Raw genomic sequence first — 2,159 nt, 5'->3', positions numbered from 1 at the left:
AAAGATTCTAAATTATTATGTATAGTTTTCAATATATTAATTATACTTACGATATTTATAAAGGCGGAGAAGGTATTTAGTAAGACGAAGTAAGTAGTTAGTTAATATAGATATAGTTTATTGTATTTAATTATTGAGTATATTGTTTTATGTAAGAATTAGTAGTAGATTTGGCGTTTCTAGATGATGGGGGTAGTGTTGAATAATTAGAAATATACCAGAAAAATGATATTCCGGGTCAAATCTAAATAAAGTAAATTAAATATTATTGTAAATAAAGCAAATCCGACCTCAAAATTTTGTAAATAAATCAAATCAGACCCCAGACTTGATTTGATTTGCGTTGTGTGGAGCACTGCATATATGCCCGCCAGGGAAAACACTGGAAAACCGGGACGTGGCGATGCTCACGTACCTACGGACTTCATGACCTTATATCCGATTTGTGATGTCCGATGCACCTCTTATCTGTCAATTACCACAATCATTTTGAAGTATATAAACAGGCATACATACCTCCTTCGTTTTTATTCCACCTTCCTCTTCTTTCCTACTCTTGATCCTCTCATCAATCTCACCCGGTATCACCTCTCCACTCTGTATCCAACACTCAAACATTTGCCAACAATGCCGACACCTTCTACCACACTCAGTGGCCTTCCGGCCGAGATGCTCGATCATATCATGGACAACTGAGATATGGAATCAAAGGCCAACCTAAGACCCGTCTCGAAACGATTCCGCGCTCATGTCGACAGTCGAACGAAACGTCTACAGAAATACATCAACGAACATATTCCGGACAACGCTATCTTTTGCGTTGTGTTCTGCCATGAACTGGAGAAAGTACGGAAGCGCCTCGGCCAATCTAACCCACCTGATGACCTATATCGACATTTTATCGAGAAGTTCGAGCAATTCGTTCCACCTAATGTCGAACAGTACATTCGACCTGGGTGGGTTGCGCATGCATTTCCTGGGGTCATTTCTGAGGTCGGGGAAGACATTCCACCCGGCCTATGGGAAGTACCTGGCCCTCTCGCTCCTTTGTCGCCGGAACAAGTGAAGACTCTCCGAGGAATGCTTCCGACAGACGCTCTCGAACTGGAAGCAATCAAGGCGCGTTTAGACAACATCAACGAGCTCATCGATTCGCGCTGTTGGGAGTTGAAGGAGGGGTTCGGAAAAGATAAATTCAACAACCGTTGTCGCGAGTTTTTTTGGTAGTTGGCCCTATGACAGAATGGGCAAGAAAACCGGAATATGGCTTCGGCACTCATTAGCCCAGCTTTCCGAACGCGCGTGTAAATCCAAAGAGGGTCCTTTCTCCCCAAAGGAGCGCGGCTTTTTCCAGACAGAAATCTACCGGGCCTTAATTTGCAAGTTCAGTCGTCTGGGGCATGCAATGATAAAGTCTAGGGGGGAGAATTGCAATGGCCAAGCCGCACTTTGCAGGGCGAGTCGTGTGGTATCACGACCTGCAGTGTCAAATTCTGGGCAGGAGGATTTCACTGGCGCTCTGGATTCGATCACGTTCTTGAGGAGTCAAGAGTGATGCGATATGTAGAGGTACGTACTATTTTCATCCTCATATTTGGACGCCCTTTGTCGACATGTTCTCGCGCGATGAGGGACTATCTCGGGCTAAGTGCTCCTTCCCAGTCTTTTGCACTTCATCTTGTCCTCCTTCTCACTCGCAAGAAACTCTCAACCTACCACACAAGTTCTAGCAAAAAAGAATAGTCCAAACTAACCAGAACTTATCGATAATAGCAAACAAATTACCCCTATCTAGTTTACCCCTACCTAGTTCTTCGACTTCTTCTTTCGGCTGGGTTTCAAGTGTTATAATTGTTTGGTACTTGGTTGCTTTTCGTTCGGCGTGAGAGGTCAGACACGGCTACCTTTCCAGAGGAAGGCCTGTGTCTGGCCCAAGGCATTTTCCCCAAACATTAGGGCAGGTACGCTCCATGTCTATCACAGACACTACATGTATTTTAGACACCAGACAGCGCAGAGGACCTGTTCCTCTCCAGATCATCAATCAATCCATCGATGATCACAAAACATTCATGTTGCACACCATGCTCGTGACGACACGCTTAAATTAAATCGGGCTCAGTCCCCCTCAATCACATCTTCCTTTCATTTACCTATCT

At 44.4% G+C, this 2,159-nt stretch overlaps 1 protein-coding gene across 1 annotated transcript; it reads left to right on the top strand.

The window, feature by feature from the left end:
* Window positions 1-699: 699 nt before the first annotated feature.
* On the top strand, window positions 700-1,227 carry B0H65DRAFT_445758 (uncharacterized protein; the record flags this gene model as incomplete). Its single annotated transcript, XM_062825766.1, has 1 exon — window positions 700-1,227. One exon carries the CDS (start codon window positions 700-702, stop codon window positions 1,225-1,227), a length of 528 nt encoding a protein of 175 aa, XP_062678966.1.
* Between the last annotated feature and the right edge of the window lie 932 nt (window positions 1,228-2,159).

Source organism: Neurospora tetraspora (genome assembly GCF_033439725.1).
Source record: "Neurospora tetraspora strain CBS 560.94 chromosome Unknown B0H65scaffold_7, whole genome shotgun sequence".
NCBI classification, from domain to species: Eukaryota; Fungi; Ascomycota; class Sordariomycetes; order Sordariales; family Sordariaceae; genus Neurospora; species Neurospora tetraspora.
Note: the sequence above shows the minus strand (reverse complement) of the source record. Positions and strands in the feature narration are given on the sequence as shown.